The sequence below is a fragment of the Asparagus officinalis genome, chromosome 4 (genome assembly GCF_001876935.1).
Source record: "Asparagus officinalis chromosome 4, Aspof.V1, whole genome shotgun sequence".
Classification (NCBI taxonomy): Eukaryota; Viridiplantae; Streptophyta; class Magnoliopsida; order Asparagales; family Asparagaceae; genus Asparagus; species Asparagus officinalis.
The window spans coordinates 12,775,224-12,791,153 of record NC_033797.1 but is presented as its reverse complement, the minus strand read 5'-3'; the positions used below and the strand labels follow the sequence as shown (position 1 = coordinate 12,791,153).

At 37.0% G+C, this 15,930-nt stretch overlaps 1 protein-coding gene across 1 annotated transcript; it reads right to left on the bottom strand.

Annotated features, from left to right (window-relative positions):
- On the bottom strand, nucleotides 231-8,931 carry LOC109838201 (vicilin-like seed storage protein At2g18540). The gene is made up of 6 exons (XM_020406660.1): nucleotides 8,734-8,931; nucleotides 1,419-1,424; nucleotides 1,133-1,279; nucleotides 947-1,039; nucleotides 536-605; nucleotides 231-442 (listed from the first exon to the last, which is right to left on the bottom strand). Exons 1-6 carry the CDS (start codon nucleotides 8,929-8,931, stop codon nucleotides 231-233), a joined length of 726 nt encoding a protein of 241 aa, XP_020262249.1.

The following is a 15,930-nucleotide window of genomic DNA, read 5'->3' as shown; positions in this document are numbered from 1 at the left end:
TGTAATTATCACAAAGAAATAGGTAAATGCCACAGGAAATCACTAACTATCACAGACGGTATGAAAATATCTCACATGAAATTCATAAATAACTACTTAATAGTTACTTGTCCACTTTTAACGTCAGAAAATGTTGAAGCCACTTGTTTTCATCATCCGATAAATCAACAACATCCTGAATAGTGATATTTTGATAAAACCCTTCTTCGACCGCTCCCGGGAACCTGATATCAAAGTCTTGCAGAGAAGAAATGCCCATACTCAACACCCCCAATATTTTTTTCTTCTCTAGTTTTTTCCCTTCTCCATAACTCTTCTACAGATGTTCTCATATTGGCATATGAAATTGCAAGTTCCTTCTCCTCTTCCTTCTCCCTCTTGTCTTCATCATCTTTCACCACAAAGACAACTTTCTTCCATTTGCTTCTTTTCCTAGGGATAACTGTTTGGAATGGAGATTCTAAAAACTTGGGCTTCTTTGTTGTTCTCTAGCTCTTTGCCTGTAGCCCCTGAATAAATTCTTTCAACGTTTCACCTCTTTCCTCCCTCCTTTTCCTTCCTTTTTTATTTTCAGTAACTTCGTCAGTTACTTTCACCTCTTCAGGCTGTATAAAGATCACAGTTAATAAGTTTATGTCACAAAAATAGGACATGAGCAAATATCACAGGTGAAATTTATGTATCACAAATAATGAGCAAATGACACAGACAAATTGTTTAAGTCACAAAAGTAAAATAACTATCATAGGAGTGTATAAATATCACAACAAATAGTCATCTTCCATAAATAATAGGGAAGTATCACAGGGCAGATGCAAATATCATAGGAAACATGCACATATCACAGGAAATTATTAACTGTTACAGAGTATAAGTAATTGCCACAGGTAACACGTAAGCATCACAGGAAGTAAGTAATTATCACAAGATTTACGTTAAGTGTTACCTCCTCAACTTCAATGACCATGTCTACTCTGTCATCCTTAACTTCCTCCATTTCTTTGCCTTGATCATCTTCTTTCTCTGTCTCATCTTTTCTCTCTATTTGAGCCGAGGTTGCATAAATGTCAAGACAATAAATGAAACTTTACAAAGAAAAAACGGGCACATGAAACAGGAAATAAGTTATTACCTCCTCATCTTTTTTTCCTCTTCCTTGTTTCTGTTTAGCAAATCTTTTCTCAATATCGGCCTTAATGGCCATCATATCAACGCTGCGAGCAACAAGTTCTTGCTCATAGACTTTGTTCAACATTGACAGCTTGTCATAAACTTTAGTCTACATTAACAATTATGTTTCAGTGAGCAAATGCCACATATAAGAAGTGCACACATAAAGTTCATATAAACACTACATCTATCATAATAAACTGGCAAATATCACAGGGAATAATCAATTGGCACATATAACAATGTACCACAGTCTACATGTAAATATTACAGAAAACAGATAAAAGTCATAGAGTAACACTTATTATCACAGCCAACATATAACAGTCACATGCAATAAATAATAATCACATAAAAGACTATTACCACAGTCAAAATGTAAACAATAATCACATAAGAATTAGCAATAAATAATAATCACATAAAAGACTATTACCACAGTCAAAATGTAAACAATAATCACATAAGAATTAAACTTATCTCACCAATGCAACAAAGACTATTACCACAGTCAAAATGTAAACAATAATCACATAAGAATTAAACTTATCTCACCAATGCAATAGTCGATTGACTCATTTCCTCGTTTTAAACTCTTTTCTTTCTTAAATAGTTTTCGGAGTCAACTTCCTCCTATCCTTTTGCCTTCATCTTTCTAGGCTCTTGCTTGATCTCCTCATGGACATACCGCGGTATATCTTGCTCCGGTAAGATTTAGATTACGGCTTCTGATTTCTTCATAATCATTGCAGTCCGCAACGAACCTATTTTCTTACCTTCTAATATCTAGTTTGTCATTGATGACTTGGAATCATTGACTCTGGCTGGCTCATTGATGTTTGTGTAGGGTCTGATTTTGCTTATGTATACCAAGTGTAGGATCGTGACCCATAAGAATAGAGTGCGCTCTTATAAAAATCTATGGAAGCTTTACACTTAAACACTAGAGGGTAAGTTTGCAAAGTAGATTATAAATTGTAAAGAAAGAATGTTAATCTCAGAAAATGAATATCACAAACACAAGCATGTATACTGGTTCCATTTCCCCGGTGTACATCCAGTCCCCAAGCAAATCCTGCTTGAGAGTTTCTACTATGATTTTGAAACCTTACAAAATCAAAAGCAAACCTGACCAATTTATAAGACCATGTAAATTATAAATCCAATTGACAATATCATGCCAATTGTAAATCGACCTCTAAATCAAGAGATCAACCCCTCTTATAAACCAAGAGAACCATTTAAAGCAATATACAATTCTAATCCTATAAACCTTGATGTGGATGTGAACATGTAATAATGGTTTATCAATCATTTTAACTCTCTGAATATTACCTAAACAAGCTCTAAGAATGATAGGAACAAAGGCAATATCAGAAACTCTCTTTTATGGAAAAACAGATCGAAAAACTAAAAGTTTAGAAAGTTAATTTGCACAATATAAGAATCTTATAAGTGAAAAACTTTGTGCTTGTTTTCTGATGTTTAAACCTATTTATAGCCTCTGAAATGACATAATTTAAACCCAATTAACGTCCACAAAATGACTATAAACAGTCACTTATTCAAAACCTGAAATCTGGAAAAACTACATCTGTAGTCGACTATAAGTCATAGTAGTTGACTACACTGAGTCTAAACAGACTCTGTGAAGTCAGAAAATTTCTTAGTAGTCGACTACAAGGTATAGGAGTCGACCACATTGTAAACTCACAGATTCTGGAATTCTGTTTTTAGTATTTTGACTGTAACTTTCTCATCCGACCTTAGAATGAGGTGATTTAAGATTTGTTGGAAAGCTGTTGAAGAGACCTACAACTTTGGTCTTTTGAGTTTTTCCACTAAGCGGTATAAATAAAATATTTTAAGACTTACTCAATATCTATAAACTCTAATGGCTAACATAGGGGATTTCTAATAAATAAAATATTTTAAGACTTACTCAATATCTATAAACTCTAATGGCTAACATAGGGGATTTCTATTATTAACCAACATACTAAGCATGTGTTAATGTGTTCTAACACTATGTGTGTGCATGTGTGTGAGTAATCAAGGCTTGTACAAATTTCTAAGCAAAGAAAATGTAAAATTATATTTTGACAATACAGTATATCTTATTCTTTGCTTCATTTTGCCTTGAACTCATCTATGTCTTGAGTATCTCTTAGAATATAATTGTTGATATAGTTTTGATACTACAAAACAAATATTATCATATAATACACACAACATATAATATTTGTTATCATCAAAATAAACTAATCTTGGGGTCAAGATTCCTAACAGTTTGTTATCTCATAGTATCATAGCTTCAAAAAAGCAATATTCAATCAATAAAGTATCACAAGTTAGATACAAATATCACATGTAAAAGACAAAGGTCAGAAGTTAGATACAAATTTCACATGTTAACTACAAATTTCACAATTAAACAATACATATCAGGGATAAATGTCACATATGGGACACAAACGTCATATATGAGTATCATATATCACATGTAAAAGACAATAATCACATATAAGGGGAAAATATCACGTATTAACTACAATATCACAATTAAACAAAGCATAGAAGGGACAAATATCACATATGAGGCACAAACATCACATATTAGTGTGATATATCACATGTAAATAAGAATGATCACATATAAGGTGCAAATGCAACATATTAATTACAAATAACACAGATAACTTATCGATAGTAAGGGAGCGCAGCCGTTAAGATATGTATGCCCCTTTTTAGCTATCTTGGCAGCTTTGAAAGAGTCCCACAATTCATTGTAGATGATTGTCGCCCATGAAAAATGATCAACCACATTTATCCGAGTCATATACTTGAACATATGCCGCGGTGCATTCATTCTAGCGGTTGGAGTCCATATCATTGTGAGTTGATAAAGGATTTGAAGCATAACAAAAGTAAAAACATCCGATTTCTTTTTTGACTGAACCAGTTTATCCAATAAGGCCTCAAGGTAATCTCGGCCACTCTTATATTTTTCTTATTGCTTGTTGTTGAAGTATGTACTCCATATCCTACTCGCGGTATCGCAATTCTCTTCTGGTTTCTCCCATTCATCCTTGAACCAGGTATGCTTTTGCACCCGATTTACATCAAATGTGTAGGCTCGTCTTGTCCCCGTTTGAATATTCTTAAAAAAAAAACTTTCCAGTGGCCAAATCTAGATGATCTAACAGTTGCATGACTTTGTCTGATGGAATTGCTCCAAAACTAATATAGTTTTGAAAATTGGAGGATCCATAAGCCTTCCAATGTTCGACCCTCATTCGTGGAACAATTCCATCCATGAATTCACAATATCCACAAATATTATAACATATTCTGATATCACCCTTGCTGTAGACCACAACACAACCGAAACTAAATCTACTTAGGGTTCTACTGTGGATAAATTCACAATGACAAACAAAATAAATGACCAAATGTGGATAATTCAGTTTATACTTACAACTCAACCTTTGTTGTTGCTGATTCAGATAATTCAGATGATGCAGATGGTGAATTCGTCATCCTGTATTTTCAGCAAACTGAGGGTTTGGTGAAGAAGATGGACTTGTCGGAGCTAGCGGATGACGAGCTTGCGGTCTGCGGGGTCCTTATCGGTGGACGACGAGCTTGCGGACGAGTAGGCGAGAGAATACCAAGATTGGAGCATCGACAAAGACGATTCAAAGTGAACCTGTAGGGGTTCTCGTCGGCGGCGGTGGAGGAGCAAGATATTGAGAGGAAGAGGGTTTCGAAAATTGGTTGCAGAGGAGGGTTTCGAAAATCACGCATAGAAGGGGAATTTCCGGAGCAATTTTTTTCCGTTATTAAATGGGAAGAGTAATTTCAAAATAGTTTTGTTGGGTAGTGGGTTTGTACAGTGTTTTGGGGTTAGTTGCACTCATGTTTCGGTATAAGGGCTGGGGAGCATTGGTTTTTCGGCTGGAGAGGAGGGTGCATAACTTAAGTTTTTGGAGTTCCTCTAAGCAATTTTCCTTTTTTTTTTCCTGGGCTTTGCTGACATTGGTCGCTTATTAAATCTTTAATGTTTTTAATAGAACCCCTCAAAACATTGAAATAGTTATTTAGCCCCCCAAATCCTAGTACTTATTACAAATTAGTACCTCAAATTTTATAACTTTTTATCATGGGTTTCAAGGTACATCCCCCAGTTTAACTTATTTCTAACCCAAACCGACATCTTTAAACCGGTTATATTCCAGATATGAGTTTTCCCAGACCCGTTATATTTTGTGTTTAGGGGCTGTTTGGTTTGTTTCCTAGATATAGGGAAATGCATTTCCATGTACAAAAACACAAGTTTTGATTTTTCCAAACTTTTCCAAAAAATAGATTGTTTCGCTTTGGTTCGCACAAAAAAAAATGGTGGGAAACCAATGTATTTTTTTTTTTTGTGTTTGGTTCGCATGGAAAAAAAGAAAAAACTTTTGTTTATATGGCAAAAAGCTGACGTGGCTGCAGTTTTCATCGATTTCACCAGGTTGAGGAAGGAATTGGGGGAGAGAAAAAAATCTGATGTGACGGCGATTTTCACCGAGTTTCCCTTCTTCAACCCTAGCGAACCAAAGATGGGAAAAGAAACCGACGGAAAGCTTATATCCTACGTGGCCACGAAAAATCTGATGTGGAGGCGGTGTAAAACTTTTCCAACGAGTTAAAAAACGAACCAAACAGCCCCTTATAGAAAACCTCTTCTGTAAATTTTTTGAAAATGATATCCGGAGACTACTAATTGTGTGTAGAAATGTTATTCATCAGATGTGGTTAACAACTAACATGAGTTAGCGATTTAGACGGGACAGCGACAGGGAGTAGTCGGAGACAACTAACAAGATTTGAGGGACTAAATCAAAACATTAAAAAGATTTTATCTTATCTCTAAACAATATTCAGGGTTGGGCCAATGGAGAAGAGAAAATTTTTGTAGCTAGGCCTTGGAGAAAAGAAGTTGGGCATCTCTGTTCGGACTTTAGGAGAGTTTTTGGGCCTTCGTTATTTCTTGGTCTCTCACAATTGAATCCTCGCTCAGGCATAAAAGAAAAGGGAGGAAAAATGATTTTTACGTAAACTTCCATCCACAACCTAAATTTTAGATTTATACAATTTGATTTCGTTAACTGTTACATTTGTCAGAACGTTGACATGGTTTTGTTTACGACCAAGAGAAAAGAGGAATTAGTGCCACATTTCACTTTAGAATTCTAAAGTCATGATGAGGGTTTTGAGTTACTAGCATATTTTCTCACAAGTTGAGAGCCTTTTTCCGGAGTCAGAGCATTGATTGTCATGCAAATTTTTAAATATGCTTAACTTAAATCAATAGTTGAATAATATATTTACGCATAGATTCTTATGATATCGTTTAAAGTCACTTTAGCAAATTATGGAGAGGATTATAACTTTATTCTGCAACAAAGAGAAGAGTTTGTTAGCTCTTGTGGACGGCAAGTTGGAAACCAGAGAGCAAAGAACATCAATCAGCCGGGAATTCGGAGCTTTCTTCATCAATTACTTTTTAGGATGAATTATGTCCAATATTTTCACTTACAACAAATTTGGTATCTAAAAATTATTAGATTGACATATGAAGTCCCCAGTTATTGAGGGATGTAATTAATGACTCTTTTGTTGCCGAATATGAGTATAGAAAATGGGATTCCTTAGCATTGTTCGTCGGGATCACGTCCTGCAGTTAAACATAAGCATGGTTCATATATCAGACACCAAACATGTATGCTTAATTATAGTACTACGATACATTGAGTCATATGAAAATGATCCACATCTGGTCATATAATTTGATGCAATAAATTAGACGCCATTATTTTTTTTCAGTGTCCTATAAAAAGTTCTCCTGATGTCATTGTTCCAATCCGAAGTATCTGCTTCAGAAATGAACAATATTTTTGTTTATTCAACAGTCTGTTCTGTTTGTTAGTTTTGCCTCCGGTAAAGTTTTGATGGTAAAAGGCTTATGGTATCGATGATAACTAAGAACTAGATAGGTAACTGTTTTTTACAGAGACTTTTAATCTTTGAATATGTCCCATTATTTAATGCAAGGATTGAAACCTTCAAGCTTTTATCTTGAGATAGAGGTCGTATCCTGCTTCTTATTGTGACAAATATTTGTAGGTATTTAAGCTTTCTTTGTCTTTATACAGTGAGGCCTCTATGTATGTCGTCATGTGAGCCTAAATTGCCGTAGGCTTCTTCTCCTTCCCTTGTCCCTGTTGTGAGGCTCAATACATCTATTTATAATGCAAACATGTTTCTCTTGGACACCTTTTACCAAAGTGAGCAAGGAGCTCAAGTAATATTTTCAGCGATGAGTTATATATCAGCATCATCGAGTTATCTGTTTCGATATCAAGGAGCTCAAGTAATATTTTCAGCGATGAGTTATATATCAGCATCATCGAGTTATCTGTTTCGATATCTACAAACTTGAATGGATCTTATAGGTTGCATTATAGTTTATAATGGTTATATTTGTTGAACAAGTTGCTGCATTAGGGGTTTGTTAACGTAACCAGCTCTCTGCAGAGACCAAAGTCGTATGCTCCTGGTATTCGAATTGGTATATTTGGAATCGTCCTGTGGAAATTCTTACTTTTGAGACTTTTGCACACCAAACTGGAACTGTCAAATTAAGTAGTAGAAACTTTACTTTGACGGCAATCTGCTATAGGAATACTTGGTTATGTGATGATGAAGGTTTGCTCAAATTACGTTACTGGCATTACATGACTGGCATTTCTATTGTTCTGTGATTTTTAAAAATGTTAAAATGCAGCACGAGAGTGCTCAGAACCACTATTACATTTTTTGGAGCCGGACTGAATCTTCACTATGCTTAGGAAAGAAGTGCTGTATTTTACGCGACAGTAGTTAAGTGTGCCCTTGCGCCAGTTTATGAAATGTTCTTGGATATTCATGAAGATTATCAAGATTCCCATATATTGTACATGTATCGTACCCGGGTAACTAGCTGCTTTCGTTGAGTGTCCATATTCTCCCCCCTACCATTCTGATTTATCAACTACTTTGTCGAGAAATATCACCGAGTAAAACATTCCATATTATCCCTTATATTACATCTGGCACATACATACATGGACATAAAATATCACCGAGTAAAACATTCCATATTATCCCTTATATTACATCTGGCACATACATACATGGACATATACGTATACAAACAAATATATATATGGGTACATGTATCCAGAGAAATATGCACAGAATATCCATCACTAATCACGTTGTGCACTATGTAAATTCCGGTCATATCATAGATTATGCCCTAACCGCCATGTTTCATAATATTTTCTTTTCGAAACTAAAAGAGTACCTGTTTCTGGAATCATTTAGCTACTGAAAAAACTCAGCTCCCAGGCACCAAATGATTGACAGAGAGAGGGAGAGAAATCAAGAACATTATATGTCAACTGAAACCTTGGTAGAAAGAAATTAAGACTAAAAGGAACAGTACTATGTTCACACGAAATTTGGTGTACAGACAACACAGGCTAAGAGGAGGATGGTAGAGGCAGCAGCGGAGTCTTCCTTATCGCCGAAGCAGCTCCTCTTGAACTTGCAGGCTTTCTGCAATCTCACAACTTCTTGCTTTGGCTCCTTCACTTTGCTCACATTTTCTTGCCCTTTTTTCTTCAGGGACTCCTGTTTGGTAGTTCTGCACTCTTCTGTTCTATAAACCATCTTCACTCTGAATAAAAGTTGGTTAAGAGCTTGTTCATAGGAGGCAGGCACTCATATGTGCTCCTTTTATAGAGGACATAAAGCAATTTGCTCTTTGCTTTATACGATCGTATGCCTTTTTTTCCCCTTTCATCTCTTAACTATCTCTTGTAATCCTTTTTGAGTAGTTTTGTTATTGAGACCAACTGCTGATAAGTTATACGGCATGATCCTGATTCAATATAGAGACAAGGGCCGCTAGTTTTTTTTTGGCCCTTTTGTTTATCATGAGGAGCCTTTCATGTGAGCAACCATGTGAGCTTGTTCCCTTGTGGTCCTCTTCTCCTCTATTCACATTTTCAGATTCAATGTATCACTGTAAATGCATGATTTCAAGCGATACTCACAAGATGATGATGTCAGTTCATCTTTTTTTCGTTCTCTGGGATCTTGATTTTAACTTTGAACTTAATAGCTTCATGCATGAGACATGTTTAGGGTTTTTTTTTTCCAATTTTTTAACACTGTATAGACATATATTTTCACATGTTCATGCATAGTATTCTTGGATCTTAAATATAACTAACATAAACACGTTCATAGGGCAAGCTTTTTTTGTTTCTTGAGGGCGTCTCTTCAATATAAACAGTTATTTCATTCTGGAGTAGCATATGGACTGAGGCTAATCTAAGCATAGCATTCATACTCCCAGTGTGAGATCTTTGATTAATTCAAATTAAAAAAACATTGTGCAGTAAAAGAAAAACAACTGTTTCTACACTTGTTAATTCAACAAGGTAATATTTGTGTTACATTGAGGAACAGAGAGCATGTAGTTTTGATTTGTAGGAGGAATATAATGTTAATAATTAACTAGAGTAAATTACAGGGGGCAGAAGATCTCTCTATGATTTTTAATGATAAGAAAAAATTCTCCTAATATTTTAAATGCAACGCTTTCCCTTATTTCATTTCTTTGTCAAATAACCATAAATTTTTTTTTTGATGTAATCATTATATTGAATCAACTGACATTTTTAAAACAATTAACGGGATTCTCAGTAATCCTGTGAACTCTGGGAGATTTTCTATAATTATACCCTAATAACTATCTCATAATATGTCTCATTCTTCTTATAGTCATCGCATATAGGAAGTTCTTTCCTCAACGGTTTTGTTGGAATATCTCCTTGGATGGCAGTCAATAAGAAGTAAAGAAAAAGAAAATGGAAGGCACAAATTCTCTACTCATTTATTATTCAATTACCTAATGATACCAATGGTCAAGCATGAAAGCTAATGTTGTTCATCAATACTCTTGCGATGCTATAAAGAGACAAAGCAAGGGAGATTGTGGTGCTTGATATGAGCCCATAATTCTCAACAGTGAGGTTCAATGCAAGGGAAAATGGGATGTTGGCAACTTTGAGAACATGACAAAGACTCTGGCTTTTCAGACTCTTTTGTTCATTCTCAAATATGAGGTAGACCCACAATGACTGCTCTCATCTTCTATTTAAGTGAATGATTGGGTCAAATAATACTGCTTAATTTTAAAATAATCTTGTACCAAACAGAGATAGCCTTTCTACATTTAGCTGTCTTGGGGTAAGAACAAACTAAGTACCACAATGATCACGCAGTCCTATAATTCATGACAGCTTGACTAGAATCTGCATGAAACAGAAGTTAATTAAATGACGTGGCTAAAAGAGGCATCATGCTCAGACCATAACCGTCTTTTTTTTATTGTAGGAAATTATGTGATCCGGACCCTCTCCTAATGAAAAGCTCCTAATATCTCCTAATAAGGAGATCCTATCCTTTCATTTTCATCATGGCCTTTCATTTTCTCACTCATCCTTGTGGACCCCCCTCCCAACTCTTCACAATTCTTCATTAGGAAATATTAGGATGATGAGAGGATCCCATGCTTAAATATATCTCTATATCCAAATGAATAAGGGGATTTCTTTTCCCCTTACGAAATAATATGCGCCATTACATGCAGAGTAGCCATTATGATATGGGTTATGTCAATACGAAACACATAGAGCCAGGTTCACATTTATATTTAAAAAAAAAAACTTAATACCATAATCATTAGATGTGTCTATAATTAATGACAGCTTGACAGTCTGAAATACATTGAGAAATTGATTGAAGGAATATTAGCTCAATACAGTATTAATGTGCAACTAATTGCACATGCATGCTTGATGATGCTGGAGAAGTTTGGCTTTGCGAAGAAAAGTCAGTAATGAGTCTAATGACCCCTTTGAATTTTTTATTTATTTATGTACATTAGATTATTGTTTATAGAGCGTAATGGAGAAAAATTCTTGAATAATTAAGTTCTTCACTGGGTACCGAGTATTTTAGGCTCTCGTGGATTTGAGCTGGAATGAGCTGCACCATGTGGAAAATGGGCGATGGTAGATATATGGTTTAAATATAATCGCATGGAAATTGACACTTTTATGAAGAAATTATAGTCAGTCTTTTTAACTCTTTATCGTTTTTAAGGAAGCTATCATGAAATTTGTAATATCTTATAACTGCTTTAACCATCCTTTAGATAAAAACCCCACATAAATGGAAATTTTAAAATGATCATTTTGCTCATTTATACTTACGTTTCAATCCTTACTGTGTGGTCATACAATCACCAGTCTAACCACTGTCGAGAATGAGTCAATGACAATGTCCTTCTACAAAAAGTCATGATATTTTTTTTTATAGTAATTTACAACTATTGATTTCAGTAAAATCATGAAACCCATAGTAATTTACCCATAATAATTTCTTAAAATTCACCATCAAATATAGTTATCAAAGCCTAGAATAGGATTTTCTATCTTATTTGCTATAATTTTGACTCAGGAGAACTTACTAGCCACTTGCTATTGTTTTGTTGGCGGTATTACGTACCCCACCTACATTTGGTGAGAGTCAAACTTGGTTATCACTTGACCTGGGTTTAGCTGACAAATTGCAACATGATGGCTTGATTAAAGTATTCGAGAATCTACACTTATCATGTTTCTTAGAAAGATTTGTTAGATCTACATCATAAACTTGAGATCTAAAACCATATAGCCATGATTAATTCAAAGAGATTAACAATGATCTAAAAGAGCGGAAGCTTATACCTGAATCCATTGCTTGATCTTGAGATGGGTATTTATCTTCTAACCTTAGGGTTCTCTCTAGGCGAATTTCTCTCTTAGATGGGGGTGAAGAGAATTAGAGAATGTAGTAACCCTAGATTAGGGAACATAACCCCTTATTTATAGATGTTGTACTTTTGTAATTTAGCCCCTCAATAAATCATAATTACAACCTGGTATCTGCACATATAACCCCATGACTTATTTAAATACCAAATTAACCCAACTTAATTGATCACTTTAATGGGTTATCCTGAAAGATAGCAATACACATTGATTAATCATATGTGCCCAAAAATAGATTTATTAGATTAAATCCAACAATCTCCCACTTGGGCACCATATGATTCCTTAAATTGTGTATAACCTTATGAGCTCAAAAAATGCTATCACTGAAAAGGTATTTTCGAACAATCTCGTCCATTGACTATATCAATATAGGATCAAAGCGGCCTTCGTCACATTTATCGTGACTCGACCCATCAATGGTCACATATACCAATACAATCAAACGACATAGATCAATCATGGATGTGCAGCATGAAAATTACATGCAATGTGATCAGTACATGTCTATTTTCAACTGGTCCTCCTTAGTGAGGTCAAAACCAAACATAATGTAACAGAGTGACTTAACTGAAAACTTTATTCTGATCAGACAATACAACCAAACATAAAGCACCACAATTACAAACTCCCACTAAAACATAACATCCTCAAATAATACCACACCCATATGAGCAGTATGCTCATGAAAGACCTTAGGTGGCAATCCTTTAGTAAGAGGATCAGTGTAGGCTGTCTAAAAATAACAATAGATAGTTGATCCCCCCATCAAACACCGATGATGGAAGTTACAATCTGACGACTTCCAGAAGGCAGGTCTACACATTGAGGATCTTTCAAACGTAGAGTACAATCTGACGACCTTACCAGCAACTAATGAAAGCCCCAATGCCAACGCTCACAATCAACATTCGAGAGTTACAACTCTGATGACTCTCGTATTTCAAGCATGACCAAGACGAAATTACAACGAGGGACGAATCTGTGCAAAGCCTCTAAGCAAAAGAAATACAAATTACGGTCTCTTCATATAATGCCAGAATCTCTCAACGCTAAGGAATTTGGCAAAACGGTAGGAAGCTGCAACCGAAGCTCTTCGTCTAGGTTCGAGTGGCCTCCTTCTCGTCAAAGATAGCCCGATTTTCATATAAATTGTCCAATTACCGACTACTTTGAAAGTTATGACCTGTTCTTCATAAGCAGTAGTTGGCTTCTCGAAGCCAATCTGCAACGCTGAGACGTATCGTCGCAGAACATTGCGGACTTAGCACTGAAGATCTCGCCAAGCCCGCTTAAGGTTCGCTCCTTGCATACAGAGTCAAAACGCACCGATGCTCAACCCTGCGTTTTCAACATCAAAACGCAGAAATTAATCCTAAAACAGCACAACATGTGCGTTTCAGCCCAAACAGGCTTAACTCTGCGTTTCAACCATCAAACGCAAGTTTAATCTCTAAAACAGCACAACTCGTGCGTTTCAGCCTTAAACAGGCCACAACTCTGCGTTTTCAGCCATAAAACGCCCAGATTCATCTCTAAAAAAGCACAACTGTGTCGTATTACGGCCCAACTGATGCGTTACAGCACGAATTGTGCGTTTCAAAAAGCCAACCTGTGCTGTTTATGGCCTCAACTGTGCGTTGTTCAGCCCTTTATAACGCCAACTGTGGCGTTTACAGCAGAATTGTGCTTTTACAGCTAAACAATCCTAACTCTGCCGTACTCAGAGTTCAATTACGGCACCGCCGACGTGCGTACACCATCAGAATAGCCCAACTACTGCGTTTTTTAAGTCTAAAAGCCAGAGCTCGGCCTTGAACGCTATTTTTCAAGTGCGTTTGACTCATTCAAAGCACGTAATGAACAGTTCCAGGAACTGTTTCCCCCACTTCTGAGGGATTCCGCCCCATTAGGTGAGCGGCAATTAAGGGCGGTAGTTACCAACCCTCTAATCCTATAAATGGGGAAAACTCAACTGAGTTCACGGTTGGCAAAGTTGGAAAGAGCGCTTTTGGCTCTTTGTGGCTCTGGGCTCTGCCTCTTATGGAATCTCTTCTTTTTGGGCAGCAAGGAGAGATCTCGGCTAACTTTGAAGGAAATGTTGGGCTTGAGACCAAAACAGGCAGCTTCTTCCTGGTTATGTAACGAACTTTCGCTTCAAATCAACTCTTTTTTCAAGAGTTCAAACTCGGTTCAGAGTTATCAACATCGATCAGAGTATCAAAATTCTCTGCAAGTTCTTCTAAAACTGCGTTAGAATTATCAACTCGCAATCAGATTCAAACTTGCCCTCTGCAAGTTCTTCAAACCTCGTTCAGAATTATCAACTCCGTCCAAGATTTGTTTCAAACTTGCCCCACGCAAGTTCTCCACAGCGCTCAATCATGAATGAGAGACATCGTTCTAGTAATCAAGAGTTCGGATACGTTCAACGGAGCGAGCAAACTCGACGCCGAGCACTTCGAGGGGAGCCACTCCATCGCCACCTGTGAGAACCCAATTAATTAAGGGAGATCAAATTTCCCTTCTCTTCTTGTAATGCGCAATCCCAAATGTAATCGATTATTCGAGCAGAATACAATTCAAATTTTCTTTCATTGTCTTTTGCCATCAAATTTCCAACAAACAACAAAAGATGGCGACTCCGCTGGGACTCAGCTTCTTCTGATGAAGCAAGTGGTGGCGCAATCCGACCTTCATCTTCACTGCGAACGACCGTTTGAACTCTGTTCATCGAGTTCGATCAGCCAAGTACGAGGAGGCCATCTCCTCGGATCCTTAGCCCACAGGCTGATGTCGCTAAGATCCACACAAAGTTTTCGAGGAGACTAAAGCGTCCGTTGTGCAAATCATCTAAAGACATCTCCCATGAGGGCTTGCATCTGTTCAACAGTCCCCTCTGCTAAAGGGAAACGTCGAATTCGCAGCAACGCAAAAATAAGCGACCCTCCACATCAACTGCAAACTCCTGCTTTATAGCACTCAACATTGAGCTCTGCAGAAAGCCAAGCTAAACGCAACCCTCAGGTGTGTCGTTTTCCCAGATAAAACATAGCCTTCAGAGGCACGATCAACACCAAGACGCCAGACCTCACAAACTCGTTTGATATTGGCAGAAACGCAACTCTCAGCGAGTTCGTTTCAGACTGACGCAACTCTCACGGAGTGCGTTCTATCATTTAAACTGCAGACATATCAACCTGCGTTGATCTTGCGCTGAAGCAAACTCTCAAGAGTGGTCCCAGAACCAGAACGCAACTCTCAGGAGTGCCGCTTCGCAAACTAACGCAACTCTCAGTAGGATGCGTTTCTGACCTCCAACGCAGATCGCCAGGAACTGGCGTTTCAATATGCAAAACGCAAAACTTGTCTTGTGTTACAAGCTAAACACGACCCTGCGTGTTGCCTTCTTTGAAGCACGAGGTATTCGTCGTGTTCAAAATGTATTCAAACATGATTAAAATTCATGTTAGCCCAAGACCAGTCCCATCCTTTAACGGACGGGGTTCCATCCTCTACCCCACTCTCTGTGAGGTCTCCTATGGCCAAAGGAAACCTCTTGCCTTTAAGCTGCAAGATTACTCGAGCAGCCCCACTCTAAAGATGTGAGTTCAGTTTATACCAAACGCAGCCTATCAGTTGCGTTGTGCAATCAAACGCAGCTTCAAAACTGGCGTGATTGCAGAAGCAATCTCAGGAGTGCGTTTAGAACGCAAACCACTCTCAGAGTGCGTTAAGATCCAAACCAGACTTACAAACTGCGTTACACAACAAAAACGCAACG